This window comes from Nannobrachium achirus, assembly GCF_963921795.1.
Source record: "Nannobrachium achirus genome assembly, chromosome: 9".
In the NCBI taxonomy this organism is placed as follows: Eukaryota; Metazoa; Chordata; class Actinopteri; order Myctophiformes; family Myctophidae; genus Nannobrachium; species Nannobrachium achirus.
In genome coordinates this window covers 12263529-12278482 of record NC_137818.1, presented here as the reverse complement: position 1 = coordinate 12278482, position 14954 = coordinate 12263529, and the positions used below count along the sequence as shown (strand labels likewise).

Here is a 14954-nt window from a genome sequence, read left to right as displayed (position 1 = left end):
CAAATCATGAACACAGCCTGCAATGTGCGTGAAATCTTGCAAGCACATTCCCAATAGGTCAAGGAACAGATACCACCCTTCTTACATTGGCCTGTTATAGCGCCACCAGCGGGTCAACTTTTGCACAACACATTTTTGGAACAAAATGGACCAATCTTTGACGTCAGTAACCTCAAAGAGAGCACTGCCTGCGATCTTGACATTTTGTACTTTTATAGCCATTGTTTTCCGGCTTGAAGCGAGCCCACAATTGTTTCGAAGGAACAATATTTTTCTAGTTTGCATTATAATGCAGCCTGTTTTAATCATGTGTTCATTATAATTTCCCTGAAGCTGAAGTTGTTGGAAAGCATGTGCATGTCTATGTGTGAAAGACCCAAAAAGGCAGTTGCATTCATTTCATTGAGATAATCTCTCTCTCTTTTTTTTAATTAAAAAATAATTTCTAATATACATTGTTTTGATCTCTGATTTTATCTGAAGTCATTGCTACAACTACATACAGTAGAATCGGACAGGAAATATAATATCTCGTTTACAGCCATTTTGACAACATGCAAACTCAAGAATAATACAGGTATAAGTCCCTTCTGTGCCATAAATCTTAGCAAATGGATTCATATTGCTTGTATTTGCAAAAGCAGTCAACAATCATGGTAGAAATTATGTTAAAGCTCTATTTTGGGAGTCCACCATCTTGCAAATATGCACAATAAAGGTCCAGACACACCCAATAATAAAATTAGCTATTCCATTGAGTCTCCCATGGTCAGACACCATGAAATAGACACCAAGTTTGCGTTTCTAGCTCATCTGGTTCAGAAGTTAGAGGCAAAACCTATTTTCTGGGTCCTTACATTATGGCGGCCATATTGTGGCGGCCATATTGGATTTCATGGAAACTTGCAATACAAAAAATGTTCATATGTATACCATTGATCAACCTGTGAAGTTTCGTGGAAATATCCCTCAGTTTAAAATGTTGCCCTATTCACCCCCCATTAAAACTAATAGGGGCTAATATTGAGGGCGGCCATATTGGACTTTGTTGTACAAATTGACCGGGTTGTCCATATAGGTTGTGATCCTACTGGGTCATAGATAATATCTCTGGTGGACAACTTTGTATGTCGGGGCAAATGCAGGTTTCCTAAAAAAAGGCTGGTTTGCCCCCTGGGTATCTCCTGAAGCCAGTCAAGTATGGCATAAAGTCATATACTGTATACTGGGCCACGGGCTACTGCCATAATATTTGGCCTTACTGCGGTCAAAATGCCTTTGTCGGCGACTGTTCACTCCCAACCTAATAGGTGATCTGGCTGGGAAGGGGTACAAATTAATTATGGATCATTACTATAATTCTATTTGCCTGACTCACGAACTACTGGTTGTCAACACACACGTTTGCGGGACCGTCAGAGCCAACCGAGGGGCCCAGGATGAAGTTCAGGACGCATCCACGTCCACTCTTAGTGTCGGAGACAGACTTGTAAGGCACAAAGACGGGGTACTAGTCATGGATTGGCGTGACTCAAAAGTGGTGAGGATGATTTCAACTTTTCACCAAGATAACATGGGAGATGTGTCTGTCTGGCGGAGAGCTGCTAGTGCTCGGGTGATGACAACCAAGCCCGAATGTGTAATTGAATACAACCGATTCATGAACGGCGTTGACAATCAGGATCAAACCCAGAGCCGGTGGCAGGACTCAATGGCCGTCTGTAAAGGTTGCGACCACTATGCAAATTAGTGTTTTGCCTTTGTTTTCGATTATTTGCCGGTTTCACTGATGGGGATGGGGGGTCTGGGTGATGGGGCTCGGCCCCCGCCGTCCCCCTCGCGCCGCCGGTCCTGATCAAAACATATATTACCCTTTTATTCAGAGGATGAACAAGTGGACAAACATGGTTTGTTCCAAATATGCATGTACGATGCCTTCGTCACGTATAGAGCCAAACAGTCAAATACATATAATTGTGGGGGTCCTTCACATGAAAATGTTTGAGACCCACTTGAATAGCAACATCATTTTATTTTTTATTTTTTTTTCAGAAAACTGTTAGAATTTAGTCGAAGACATTTATTTGTAGAATCGTTTTAAGTGGTATCTGTGTTTGTCTTGTGCCGGGTGCAGGACCCATCACTCCAGATGCAGTTCAATGGTTCTCCTACCATGGCAAGGTGTTGGGCATATGCACAGACATTCTGCATGACTGTTGTGTTGGGAAGTTGTTACTGGGCTCCAACATGCACAAACCTCTCTGGGTGGATCACAGTGCTACAACGGTAAGAAAACCTTTTTTATTTTTTACTACTGTATATGCAGTATACATCCATTGGTTCTCAACATGGGGCCTGGGGACAATGGGTAGACATGTCACAATTGTTACATAAATGTCTAATCGCAATAATTCGAGATAATCGCAATCATTTTGACGCATAATCGTCAAAAGAGTTTCCACTATAAATTAATTTTCAACCATGAAAAAGCATTCAGAAGGAGATCTCTGATGCTGATATCATCACATCGGTTGTCGAGGGCTGGACCTTCCAAAAAAACAGACCCCCGGAACCGGCGGCATCCTCATGCACCTGATCCCCGGGCCAGCAGAATCTCTAGCCATCGCCTTGTGAAACTCCCACGCCCAACCCAACCAAACACTGCTATATGTGCTCCAAATTTCAAGGCCTGTGGAGCGAACCTTCATATCAATGCAACGAGTGCCTGGTGCCATTGCACAGATAATTCTGCTTCGAGCAGTACCACCTAAGTGTATGACTGTTCCTGCCAGACCTGTGCCAAGTAAGACATTTTTGTGTGTGTAGATGAACCTGCCAAGAACACACACACACACACACACACACCCCCACACACACGCATGCACGCACTCACTCACTCACTCACTCACTCACTCTCACACACACTCAGGGTATGTATTCTGTTAAACTATCAATCTCCATAAGATAATTGTCTAATAAGATCTGACATTTTATATTTTGCCAAATGTATTTGTACTAGACGGTGTGCTGAAATCTAAATGCACACGAAGCAAAAAGGAGGAGCCACATTTGGCCAAGGTAAATGTGTTTCATGCTTACTTTTGGAGCTCAAACACTTGAATTTCACCATGGGGCTCAAAGGAGGAATCTAAGTATCTGTCTAACTCATCTCTATATGCTATGTACCTATGTAGGTAGTGTTGTTGATGGCTGCTGAGGCCTCTGCAATATTCAGAGAATGCCATGACAGTAGTATCGGTGGTCACTGTGGGGTGGAAAAAAAACAACGCAGTAACTGGCCTGGCATGCAGGGTGGTGGTGAATATGAATCAACGACTGGTAGCTCGTCTTGGCTCCCCGGATATCAGGTCGTTCCACGGAAGGAATGACAACCCTCCCATGTGTCCTAGTGGGGCCAATCCAAGTGTAGCCAAGTGTTCCCGCTCCTGCGCTTCACTACAATCTGGCGTTGTCGGCAGGATGAGGAGCGTGATATCCTTGCGTGAGGGACATGAGGGACGTTGTGTGCGGTGGTCCGCGGCGTGAAGTGTGAAGCGCGAGGACGCGCTTCAAAAGACCGAGGGGGTGATTGTAGCCCCAGCCAATAAACCGACCCGCAAACGCCCTGCCAATTGGCACAGTGGTTTGGGTGTCGGACTGGCGAGTGGGAGAGTGGTGGTGTTCGATTCCCGCTCCTGCGCTTCACTACACAAGTATGTATTCTTTGTACATGCAGGCCTATTTATGCAGGCCTATAGGAAACCAATGTCAAATTGAAGCAGTATTTACATTCAAATTCACATTACATTACACTCATTGTATATCCCCTTGTGCTTGACCAAAGGCCTGTCACAATAATGTGCATATGATTTGACTTAAGGACGGGGAGTGTCCAGGCTGCCAGGCCAAGCGTGGCAGCTTGAAAGATAAGACACAGTACCAGCCGATCTCAGTGAGTGTTGTGCAACTGAATATCCATGCATCTAAATATAAGATAGGCTACCAGCAATCATACAGATGTCTAATTGTCTTTTTTCAAGGAGGTAAAGGAGCCATTTGAATTGGTTGGCATTGACCTAATGTGTCTGAAACAAAGGGAGGAGGGCCACAAATACATCTGTGTGTTGGTGGACTATTTTACTAAATGGTCTGAGGCTTATGCTCTGAAATCCAGAGATGCATAAACCGTAACTGCATGTATTTTTTATTTTGTGGACTATGCCGTACCTTAAGTGGCTCCATTTGTTAGGGCACAGTAAATTAGTAGCAGAGCACCAAATCATTTTAACCCCCTTTATACATTTGCTATTTGAAAATGGCCAATCTACAATCTCTCAACACATTGCAACGTGGTGTGAGCTTGCCTTGTAGCACATATATTCAAAAAGAACAGGACAAGGTCAGGAAGAGTTAGCTGGAGCACCAGCAGGGCTGGGATGACAACTTTGCAGTTGGGGAGAAGGTTCTTAAGAAGAACATCAGGGAGGAGAAGATAGAAGGGCGGGAAAATAGCCCCAGAGATGCTGGGGCCATTTACCATCACTGACATAAAGGGGAAAGTGGTTTAGGCCTACTTGGTTGGGAACAAAGAACAGAAGCTTATTGCTAATTTGGACCAGTTTAATGCTGCAGTTGGGGATAGGGTTCTAAAAAAGAACATCAGGGAGGAGCAGAGACGTGTTATATAGCTGGCTTGATGCTAGCTGCCTTTTTATGCCTGATGAAGGTCTGAAGTGACCGAAACATTGCCTATTAAAGCTTTTGTTAGTGAAGACAGTGTGCGGGAGGCCCCAGAGATGCTGAGGCCAATTACCATCACTGACATAAAGGGGAAAGTTGTGGACTTGGTTGGGAACAAAGAACAGAAGCTTATTGCTAATTTGGACCAGCTGAAACGCTACATAGAGCCAGAGGAGAGGAGAGAGGAGAGAAGCTTCTAAAGCTAGCTGGAACCTCTTATTTGGCTCCCCCCCCCTCCCACCACTTCCCCTTTATTTCCTCCTTCCACCCTCCTCAACTGTCACCCAGTCCCTCCAGCCCTCTTCCTGGCCTGGACCCTGGGCCTCCTCCTGTCCTCCACCACCCACCATCACCAGGGCCTGACTCAGGAATGAACACACATCACACGTTTTCGGGACCGTCAGAGCCCGGACGCATCCACGTCCACTCTTAGTGTCGGAGATAGACTTGTAAGGCACAAAGACGGTACTATTAGTCATGGCTTGACTAAAGCCAAAGTGATTTTTAATTGTATATATATATATATATATATATATATTGTGTGTAGATTATGAACGCATACCTGGCATGGGTGGCCAAAAGAGCCAAAAGGGCAACCCATGTCCTGCCGGGAGATGAACCTGGTATGGGATTCAAAGTGCAGGGTGGTAAAAATACTTCCATGTGTTGGAGCATGCATATCCACAAGTGGTAAGAAATTCCGATTTGTCATGAAAGCCTTGTAAAAGCCAAAATCAAGTTCTGTATTACAATCCAAAATTCAGTCCAGCCCAATCTAATACATGTTTGAATCTTTACCTAATAGTTACCACTGCCATTTGTGACAGCAGGGCAGATGGATGGAGGAGATGGAACAGCAGGACAGGCAGGTGCAGGAAGATGGAGCAGCGGAGGGGATAGAGCAGGAGGAAGAGAAGAAAAAGACGGAGACGAAGAAGAAGAAGGGAAAGACTTAACGGTACGTGCCAATACAGAATATAAGATCCTGAGCAAGAGTTAACCGTCACTATACAGAATAGTGCAGGAGGGTAAAAAAAAGGTAAGTATAAAGGCCCTTTACCACTGGGCGCGATAACTATATGTCGGTGTTCACATGAATTGTGACAGCTTTATCGTTATGGTATGGCGCTGCAATCCACTTCAATTGAAAACAATATTTTGTATCGTTATCGCGCTAAGTTGGAAAGGGCCTTAATGTTTGCTTTTAAAAGTCGTGGTAAGGATCACACCATGTTCACAAATTACATTATCAATTGCAGATCAATGCCCTTGCATGGGATATAATAATGGGGACAGTGGGTAAAGACGACCACTTCACTTCACACTGGTAGTAAGTGAACTTTAATCAATGCAAATTATGCAATTATATTTACAACTTTACATCTTCTGAAGTATTATGTTTCATGGTTTTCCTACACACTCCTGTTCTCATGTCTGCTACTGGACTAAGCGTGAAGGCACAGGCAGTTTATATAGGCAGTCACCAATTAAGGCTGAGTGGGTGCAGGTGTGGTGAATGAGCAGATCAGGTGAAGGCCGGGGCGGAGCCAAGTCATTGCATTAGGCCGGGGGAAGGTTGATGTCTAGTATGGACTTCCACAGCTTGACCCTTTTGTACAAAGGTGGTGCACTATATGTTTTCATATTGCTGGATAATAAGGTCATTGTGAGAATGAACCATTTAGCAGCTGGAAGCAGAACACAGGCACTTGTAAAGTGCAACCAAAGAAATGCTTCATTCACAGACAAAAAATAAACAAAACAAAAAATAGGCTATCCAGCACGGGTGGACATGGTGGTGCCTAGCTTCATCCTACCACCAAATGGATGTGTTTGTTGCTGGCAGCATTTTATACTCAGCTGGAGCAATTAGTCTGGACTTCACCATGTCATGGGGAAGATCAACCAATATAGAAATACATTACATATATGTAACATTAACTCTCATAAAATATATTAAAACTCCATGAACTACACACATAATTATTCTCTTACAACTTAACATTACACTTCAACAATATCCTTAGCAATTTCACACACCACAATCCCCCTCTGCCATTCTGACTTTGTCCAGCCCAGTTACACTGGCAACAGAACAGCATGTTAAGCTTTCAATAATCACTCAGCATTACCCATATTGCAGTCTCATACACATTCCACTTGGGAAATTATTTAGCATGAAGTTTTGATCAGTATTGATCAGAAATTCACTGAATTAAGCCTGCCAAATTAACATGTGTGGCTTTATTTCATATCAATGGAATTGTACAGCTAACCATTGCAAACCCTGCAATCTACCTGCAATCACAAACAGCTCAGAAGCTAAAGTTCATTTTTTTGTCTGTCTGTCTGTCTATTAATCTGTTTTTGTCTCCACCAGCCGAAGGCATGGGGGAGAGTATGTTTTCGTCTCTGTCCGTCCGTCCGTCCGTCCGTCCGTCCGTCCGTCCGTCACCAGCTAATCTCCGGCGCCGTTGGCCCGGTCGCTGCCAAACTGTGCACACACACTCCCTGGATACCAATTCAGAACCTCTGCCCCACATTTTTCATATGGGCCTGTTCTAGCGCCACCAGGAGGCCGTTTTTTGCAAAACTAACTATTACCAGTACTCCTACAGATTTTGTCCAAAAATTACGCAAATCGGTAGACAGTGTCTCTACAGTCATGTGATCGACATGGATCTGTCCGATTTTCCATATTCCATCCTGATTGGCTAAAACTGGCTTCCAAAGTTAGCAGGATTGGTCAGTTTTGAATCAAATGCCTGAAATCATGAACGCAGTATGCGATTTTGGTGAAATTGTGCATGCACATTCCCAATAGGCAGAGGAATAAATGCCACTTAAATATTTTAAAATCAGCCTCATGGTGGCGCTATAACAGGCCGATTCGTGTTTTTACCTATAACTCCACTGATCAGTGTACAACTTTGTATGTGCACTCCCTAGAGGCCAAGGAAAAACCTTTGCCCTGCATTTTTCATATCTGCCTTTTATAGCGCCACCAGGAGGCCGACTTATGTAAAACACATTTCTCCTATTATTCCTTGAGATTTTATCCAAGAATCATACAAATCACTACACAGTATCTCTATAGTCATGAGATCAAGATCAAGTCATATTCCATCCTAATTGGCAGAACGCACCATGTGACCACGATGTAAATACACGCTGTCTGCAACGTCCAGCGATCTTTTCCTCACCCGAAAAAGAAAAATAATAATAATAATAATTGGCCGTCATTGGCAGTGAACCCCTGGGAAGGAAATGGTGTAGATCTCAGTCAATGGCGGCGAATGTGTGAATAGCAGTGGTATAAAAAATAATCATTTAAGAAATGCATCGCGATTCGTCCGTGCACGATTCTGCATAGATGCAGCTGTACCATTTATATATTTTATTTAATGTCTAAACATTTGTCACAGAGACAGGAGAGTGATTAATTACAAAGCAATAAAATATGTTGTTCGGTATATCTGACTGCTTATATTGAGTGATAACAAATTAGCAATGTGCAGTAAAATAGGATGCACCGTAGAATTGACTAGTTTCCTGGTGAATCAATTTTAATTGCGAGGGCAGTGCCAATGCAGTGTATTAGGATGCAGGCAAACACAGCCCATTTGGTTCCATGTCATAGAGTTATAATAAGAACATAACACCCTCAGAGTTACATAATTATCCTAAGAGGGATCTTTGAGGGAATCCCCTCAAAGAACCATGAGATTCTCTCAATCCCAATCTGTGACCCACTGGTGCAACAAAGTATTTCCAGTGAGCCAACATGCACAATGTTGGCTCTGTTTGAACAGAATGGAACAGAGCCTTAATTAGTATCATTGGTAACACCTATGAAGAAAGTAAGGAAGAAGCCCAATGTCTTTCCAATAATGGCTGTTGTGCATAGAGCCTTTCCATACTGTTTCTTTGTAATTACAGGGTGATTCAGGAGGTCCCCTGATGTGCAAAGAAGACAGAGTTCACTACATCACAGGCGTGGGGAGCTGGGGGAGGGCGGAATGTGGTGGTGATCAGATCCTTCCTGGAATCTACGCCGATGTCCACAGATATGTGGACTGAATTAATCAAACCATCTCTTAACCGGGATGACTGGAAGCGATGATGGAAGGCTCGTCTGAGGACGACCTAGAGAGAGAGAGACCTAGAGAGATCTCTTAGAAAACCATGGTGTGGGTTTGCACATTATAAGCATGTTGTAGTAAGACAGGATGATTCCTTCAGGTTCTCATCACCCCGAAGTAAGAAATCAATTAATACAATTATCTTACCAGATAATCTGAACATGCACATACTACACGATTTTAAACTACAAGATTCTAGTGTGTGTGTGAGTGTGTTTGTGTGTGTGTGTGTGCGTGAGAGAGGGAGAGAGAAAGAGAGCGAGCAGGCCCGTTTTGGGTTTCCATTTTGTACTTTTACTTTTGGTATTTTAAGTACATTTTGATGGTAACACTTTTCACTTTCATGCTTTTACTCAAGTACATTTTAAATTCCGGACTTTCACATTACAAAGTGCCATCAAACAACAAATAATTAAGTACTTGAAACCTTGAAACGCTGAAAGGGTGAGGGGGAAAAAGCCTGGCCAATAACATTATAAAGCCTTTTATTATCTATACGATCAAGTATCACATGATCCATAATTACAGCCAACAAGTCACTCACAGATGGTCAGGATCTCATAATAATTATCATAGTTTTAATACAAAATGTGTGAGATTTCATTTGTCAACAGATTTTTTGTTTACATTTTCGTAAGAATATATGTGCATTTGGACCAAGGCATGTCACAAACCGCAGCATAAGTGGGGGTCCCTGCTTCATCTCTCTCTGGATTAAGGGGTCCTTGGCCTGAAAACGTTGAAGACCCCTGTTTTAGATGATTCGAGTGACTAAAGCCTTTAGTACAAACTTAGCAAGTAAAAGGCTTTTCCCCTGGATGACTCATCATGTGTCTTTTTAAATGATCGTTGTCACGAAAGCATTTGTCACAAACTGTACAAGTGAATGGCTTTTCCTCTGTATGTGTCATCGTGTGTCTTTTTAGATTAGCGTTGTCACGAAAGCCTTTGTTACAAATTGAACAAGTGAACGTCTTTTCTCCTGAATGGGTCGCAATGTGGCGTTTTAGACAACGCAAGTGACCAAAGCCTTTGTCACAAACTTTACAAGTGAATGGCTTTTCCTCTGAATGGGTCATCATGTGTCTTTTTAGATTACCCTTGTCACTAAAGCTTTGGTCACAAACTGTACAAATGAATGGCTTTTCCCCTGTATGAGTCTTCATATGTCTTTCTAGATGGTCGTTGTCACGGAAGCCTTTGTCACAAACTGTACAAGTTAATGGCTTTTCCTCTGTATGGGCCGTCATGTGTCTTTTTAGATTACAGTTGTCTCGAAAGCCTTTGTCACAAATTTTACAAGTGAACGGCCTTTCCCCTGTATGAGTCGTCATGTGTCTTTTTAGATCACCGTTGTCACGAAAGCCTTTGTCACAAACTGTACAAGTTAATGGCCTTTCCTCTGCATGGGCCGTCATGTGTCTTTTTAGATTACAGTTGTCTCGAAAGCCTTTGTTACAAATTGTACACGTGAATGCCCTTTCCCCTGTATGAGTCTTCATGTGTCTTTTTAAATTAGCTTTCTCACAAAAGCCCTTTTTACAAATTTCACAAACAAAGAGCTTCTCCCGTGGATGAGTCCTCATGTGCATCTTCAGCATATACTCACGGTTAAAGAGTTTCTCACAGACAGTACAACTAAAACTTTTCTTCCCTGTGTGACTCTGCATGGAGTGAGTTTCTTTAGATGATTTCGGGTAGTGGGACATCTTGTTGCTCAAAGACAATCTCTGTCCTTCCACATGTTGTGTCTTGTGTGCCTTCAGTGTGTTTAAAGGTGACTGATCTACACTGGGCTCCCACTCATCACTGTCTTCGGTGATGTCAGATTCAGAACAGTGTGAAGAGAGGAGCTGGTCATCACTAGTTGCCTGTGATGTTCCACGGTCCTCTACATCAGCTTGTGTTTTAATGTGTTCAGTTGAGATGCTGGCTACAGGCTCTGTGTTTTCACCATCATCACCTTCACTTTTCACTGCTAGTAATGTCAGCATTGGCCTATCAACCTCTTCTGGTCTTTGAAAAACCGCCTCCTGTTCTTTACACCCAGGAAGGTGTAGGCCATCTAGGAAAAATGTACAGTGAGAGACCGGTAAAGGTTTTGACTTTACATTTTGTTCATGCAGTGTTTCCTCTGCTTAATGAAAGGCTAGTGCAACACACATTCACTTCAGTGTCCAGGTTGAAATTCCTCAACAAAGGAAAATAAAGTATGCACATCTGGGGTCATCAATTATTGTGGGAGCTCCCAGAACAGTACGCAAGCCAGTTGATGTCCAATTTTCATAATATTAGCGTTGTTTTGTAGTGTTTAAAACACTCAGAGTTCATTTATTACACTTTTAAAGCAGCCAGAATAACCTTTCTGACTTTTGGTTGGGGTCTTTCCTCACCTGGAACCCACCAGACTGTGTTTATCTCTATTGTGCTATTTTTTTATTTTTTTTTTTTCGAACAAAAATCCTACTGAAGTGCACATCGTACCCAACTATTACTATTAAGTTGCTCTGGATAAAGGGTTAATTTTAGGGTCTGCTAAATGTCTAAATAGTACATTGTAAAGAGGTTGAAACTTACTGAGATCCATGTGGTCTTCAGGTTCCTGTTTAATGTGGTCTTCAGGTTCCTGTTTAATAGAAACAGTCCTGGCTGGAGAACTCATCGTCACTTTCAGACTGGACTCTGCACACTGGTCTGGAATGAAGGAATAGAATAAGGACTTTAAATATAAGGACTTTGATTTGACATGAATAAGGATTTTAAAGGTAGAGTAAACACTGAGTGGTAAATAGCTCTATATTCTGACTATTGCCTTATATTTAAAGTCCTTATTCTATTCCCTATTCACAGCCCGCCCACGCATGCGCACTCAGCGAATTTCTCAGCAACTTCCTGGTGCTGACGTCAGCTTTGGAGGGTAAAATAACATAGAAATAGCTGGACTTAAAACCAACAAATCATTATTTCGAACGGTAAAGCAAATTATACCGCTTTGTGCCTTTTACTATCCTGTGTTCTTGATCATGCTAGCTGTAATGTATACATTACTATTCGGAAATTGCATTAAATTTGCGATTTCTGTGTTAACTCTATGGGATATTAGTAGTTTTTCCCCTTCTACCGTGACGTCAGCGCCAGGAAGTTGCGTAACGTGAATTTGGTCAATGCTCATTGCTACATCGTGTTTGTTCAGTAACAGGAGTCTCCATGTCTCTCCAGACTTTCATTAAACAGGAAATGCACTTTCAGGTCAGGATACCAATTTTATCCAATCAGGATAAAGAACTCAAGTCACAAGTGAAATTGGCAGACAACATTGGAACAGGAACACTATAAAATGAAGCTGATAAATGGGTACTCTCTCCTGATTGGATAAAAGGTTGTCACCTACCTGAAAACGTATTTTGTATTTTAGAGCTGGAGAGACAAAGAGATACCATACATTTGATATCACAATATCGTTGTTAATATTCAATGATATTTATCTTCTTAAAGTTTATAAACAGTCTAGGACCGATGCATACTCCACTAAGGAGACACATTTAATTCGGTTCGGGATGGCTCCCCTACCCGAAATTTATTTCAGCTCTATAAAAGTGCATAGTGCCGAAGTCGCTTGTAAATATTGGAGGTCTTTGGCATGAAAATGTTTGTGGCCAATAAATGAGCTTCACAGGGCAGATACATATCCGAGGCCACTAAACTATGGTTTAGTGATGAGTCATAATTTTTCATAGTTTTGTTGGGGGCATTTTTAGCCCAAGGAATGTTTTTCTTGCAAAACATGTAATGGATTCATATTCAGAATTATGAAGAAAGAAAAAAATAAAATAGTTTGGCCCTCGCCAGCTACTTAAAGCAGATACATTTTTTGTATTCATTTCCTGTAGAGTAAAGACAACTCTATTGGTAAGCATAGCATTTAGTTCCCAGATTGGTCAAAGACTCTGCTAACTTTCCCTTCTCCAGTGCATAGCCTACTGCAGGCCTTGTTGACCAGATTTAGGAGAGATTTTGAAGCTGCTGAAATGATGGATTATTTCTCTGGGAAAAAGCTGTCATATAAAAGGGTGGGTGAGAAGCAGAGCTTGTAACGTGGTATTGGACAAGGATGGGTTGGGGCGTACAAACTCACATTATGCTAAAGCATGGCCTGGTGGGGGAAAAGTGAAAGAAGACAGAACTATTTCCGCAAAAGTGCCGAAATCTATAGCAAAGGCTGCTGATGGAGCGCTAAAACGGTGAAACATGTCCGTGAAGCGTCTATTTTTCATGCTATCAACAGTACTTTTAAACACTTTTAAACATGAGCTGCATGTATGTCCACTGCAGCCTGCTTGTTTTGTGCGTTTTGTGCTAAGGTAAACACATGCCATGTCCGACTCTGATCGTCTGCTGCCCGGCGTTGCCAGATTTTGTTTATGAGAGAGACACAAGCAACCAGGTCTATGATTCTTTTCTTTTCTCTCGGGTATGTGTGTGTGTGTGTGGACTGTGGGGGGTGCCTCTGAGACCTTGGTGTCAACCCTTGAGTCTGTTGCATTGTTCGTCAACTAAAACAAACTGTCTGACGTCATTATGTAGTTGTTTTAATGGATGATGTTGATTTATGGTTTATTCAGAGCAGTTGACAATGTAACATGAACGAACGTGGCCACGTTGTGCCAGGTGGAAAATAGTTTGTTTTGTTAGATCCTCTTTTTATTTGTTTTACCTGACAGAGTGTTGCACCCGGTCTTCCCCTGTAGTAATGTCCATGTTGCCACATCAGTCTCCTCTTCCTGTTTAATGTGTGGAGGTTGTGGTTCCTCCTGGACCAGACTGGAGCTCCTCTCCTCTTTACACACAGACAGGAGGACAGAAGAGTTAGCATCAGCACAGCAACTCAAAATGTTTTTTTTTCTCTCATTGGATGAGATTATTCTCTTATTTATTTTTTTGTTTATCAGGGTTTTTAATATTGTCCCATTTGTATGACAAGGGTCCTAGAAGACACTACAGTTCCATCTACAAAGTACAAAAATGTTAGTAATGTGACTTTGCTGGCCATTGATATTGATGTCTGGTTTTTAGTGTCATGTAGAGATCTCAAATTCTGCCCGAAACCGACCATACCCGAACCCGACCGACATTTAGGGTAGGGTACGGGCCTAAAATGTATGCTAATTAGTAGGGCCGGGTAGGGCCTCGGGCTCAATGAAAAATATTTTTCTTTTTTATTATTTTATTACTATTACTCTGTTATAGACCCGACTATACCCGACCCGACCCGATGTTTTCGGGCTGGGTAGGGCCTAAAATGTATGCTAACTAGTAGGGCCTTGGGCCTGCCCAGTTAGGGCCCAGTTAGGGCCGGGCCTTAATTTTCAGGCCCGTCGAGAACTCTAGTGTCATGTACAATAGGCTGTATATTGATTCTGAATATTCAAAACAATAAGTAAAGCTTCCCACTCCCTGCTTAGCTTAACACGCACATACGCACGCACAGTCGCGCGCACACACACACACACACACACACACACACACACACACACACACACACACACACACCTCGTGTTGAACGTGGTGTAAGCATGTGTTTACCAACCTGCAGTGTAACGATGGATGTCCATATCAAAATCAATGTCCAGTAGTTTGTTTTGTGTCTCCATCTCTCTCTGGAAGAGGTTGCACATGAATGAAGTCTGGATAGGAATGTAATGGTAGATTAATACTCTACCATTTAATTCCCAAGTTGTTGTCGTTCGAATCAGACTAACAATTCTATTTAATAGACAACAGTCACCGCTCCTGTTGAATAGACTATCATATACCGGTAAGTAACCTTACATAGGCAGATAGACATTCAGATTGAGCCTTATACACCCTCAGATGTGAACTAGAAGACATCTGGGGCTTCCTCCACCTGCCATGGTAGCTTCAAGAGTATACTTTTTTATATCAACCTTTAAACAAACCAAACTCTGGTTTAGTTCGTTCTCATTATCCTTAGCACCACATACATTTCTTGCAGAAATACGTTTCTTTCATTCAATGTCCTTCAATATCCTGACCTGCATGCATGCTAGATGG

The 14954-nt window shown here is 42.3% G+C and overlaps 1 protein-coding gene across 1 annotated transcript; it reads right to left on the bottom strand.

Annotated features, from left to right (window-relative positions):
* Window positions 1–4991: 4991 nt before the first annotated feature.
* LOC308290637 (uncharacterized protein) lies at window positions 4992–14577 on the bottom strand (the record flags this gene model as incomplete). The annotated part of the gene is made up of 5 exons (XM_080732547.1): window positions 14470–14577; window positions 13597–13719; window positions 11460–11576; window positions 10754–10947; window positions 4992–5099 (listed from the first exon to the last, which is right to left on the bottom strand). Exons 1-5 carry the CDS (start codon window positions 14555–14557, stop codon window positions 4992–4994), a joined length of 630 nt encoding a protein of 209 aa, XP_080588673.1. The 5' UTR covers window positions 14558–14577.
* Between the last annotated feature and the right edge of the window lie 377 nt (window positions 14578–14954).